The following is a 2180-nucleotide window of genomic DNA, read 5'->3' as shown; positions in this document are numbered from 1 at the left end:
TAATTTCAAACAATATCACGTAAATTAAAATGGAGAAGTCACTGTTTTTAAAGTTAGACCTGGCTCATTGTTGTTGGTGAGTCAACATTTTACAACTACAAAATGTCAAGTAGCGCATGTATCATTTCTACGAACCTAATTATTCCTAAGTGCTCTCACCAACTCTTATCCATTTCTCCAATATAAATAACATACTCAACCCTTTTCTTTTCAAAAAAAAAAAAAACATTTGTGTTGCAACAAATTTCATTTTTGACATATTCAAAATTTCAAACTACCAAATAAAATGGCAATTATTCTTGAGGATGAAGCCCCTATTCATGGAGATGTATTAGAAACTATTCTTTCACACGTGCCACTTGTCGACTTAGTTCCTTCTTCGTGCGTTTCAAAATCATGGAATCGAGCCGTTACTTCTTCTCTCAAATGCTTCAACAAGCCGAAGCCTTGGCTAATTATCCACACTCAATGCACTCGCTCACCTTATGACATTTCGGTACATGGTTATGACCCTCGCTCAAATGTCTGGGTTGAGATATCTCAACCATCTATTAAGTATGTCTCCGCACTCCGATCATCTCATTCGAATTTACTCTACATGCTTTCTCCATCGAAGCTATCGTTCTCACACGACGCGATGAATCTCACGTGGCACCACGTGGATGCGCCGCGCGTGTGGAGAACCGATCCTATTGTGGGTTATGTAGGTGGCTCAATCGTTATAGCCGGTGGCACGTGCGATTTTGAAGATGATCCATTAGCTGTGGAAATTTACAATAACGAAACGAACACTTGGGAAACGTGTGAATCAATGCCGGCGATACTCAAAGACTCTGCGGCGTCTACGTGGCTATCAATCGCTACCACCGGCGATAAACTCGTCGTCGCCGAGAAATTCACCGGAGTTACTTACTGTTTCGATCCGAAAACTAAGAATTGGTCAGGTCCGTATGAGTTAAGGCCAGATCCACGTATTTTTCACTCGATTATCGGGTTCGCGAACAACCGATTGATCCTGATTGGAATGATAGGAGATTCTGAAAATGTGGCCGGAGTTAAAATTTGGAAAGTGAATACGGAGAATTTTGAGTGTGAGGAATTGGGGGAAATGCCGGCGGCGTTGATTCAGAAGGTTAAGAGTGAAACATATGGAGTTTCTTCGATTAGTGTTTGTTTAGCTGGAGATTATGCGTACATGAGCAAGTCGTCGGAGATGGCGGAGGAGATAGTAGGTTGTGAGTTCAAAAACGACGGCGGATTACGGTGGTGGAGCATGAAAAACGAAGCTGCCGGTGACGGAAATAGATCGCAGAGAGTGGTGTTTAGTTGTTCTGTTATTGGGTTAGGTGATTTGCAACGAGCTATGTTATTGGAAAATCGGAAATTTACTGTGAAATTGTGAAAAAAAAAAATGAGGCATGGACAAAATATTTATTTTTTTATTTTTATGTAATTGTTATCTTTTTTTTAAAAAAAAATGTCGGTACCAAGTACCAACTATTGTTGATTATTAATTAAATTAAAGAGGAGTGTTTGATCATTTGGTTAAGTTACCAACAACGAAACCACTTTTTTCTTAGATAGTGGGTATTTGATATGTAATTATGAAAAACTTTTATTTTGTACGAGGCACACTTATTGTAAGTTGTATGGGGACTCTTTGGCTGCCATTCGTATATTGTGGGACCCACTATTTCAATTTCTTACTCTTTTACTCCCAAATTTAGGACTCGTTTGATCATAGATTTCTCAAATAATATTTGGAGAAAAAATTGGCAAATAGTGTTTGTCTATACAATTTGTCATTATTTGGTAAATATCCCAAATTCTCAAATACTAGTTTTTTTTTAGTATTTGGGTCAAATCTCATTATTTGAAATCTTTTAAAAATTGAAATTTTACACCAAACTTTTATTTTTTACAAAAGCACCCTCTATAGTAGTTGTTTGCGTTGTATTACATAATTTTTTATGTGAACACCAAAATAGTGATATAATATTTAGTGAATATGAAAGTAATGATATGATTGTTGATGAAAATGATGAACAGTCGGCTCAGAGTAACGAAGTCATGTGTTTTGTTTACTTCACGATGTATGGAATAATGCTTGTTGCACTCACTGCAAACTACCACATTGCTCCAGTGTCATGGACACTACTTGTTATTTGTTGCAACGAAGA

At 37.2% G+C, this 2180-nt stretch overlaps 1 protein-coding gene across 1 annotated transcript; it reads left to right on the top strand.

Moving 5' to 3' along the window:
* Window positions 1–226: 226 nt before the first annotated feature.
* LOC125869226 (F-box/kelch-repeat protein At1g23390) lies at window positions 227–1540 on the top strand. Its single transcript, XM_049549794.1, has one exon. It carries the CDS (start codon window positions 287–289, stop codon window positions 1400–1402), a length of 1116 nt encoding a protein of 371 aa, XP_049405751.1. The 5' UTR covers window positions 227–286; the 3' UTR covers window positions 1403–1540.
* The last annotated feature ends 640 nt before the right edge of the window (window positions 1541–2180 follow it).

Source organism: Solanum stenotomum, chromosome 6 (genome assembly GCF_019186545.1).
Source record: "Solanum stenotomum isolate F172 chromosome 6, ASM1918654v1, whole genome shotgun sequence".
In the NCBI taxonomy this organism is placed as follows: Eukaryota; Viridiplantae; Streptophyta; class Magnoliopsida; order Solanales; family Solanaceae; genus Solanum; species Solanum stenotomum.
The sequence above is the reverse complement of the archived record's forward strand: the minus strand, read 5'-3'. Positions and strand labels throughout refer to the sequence as shown.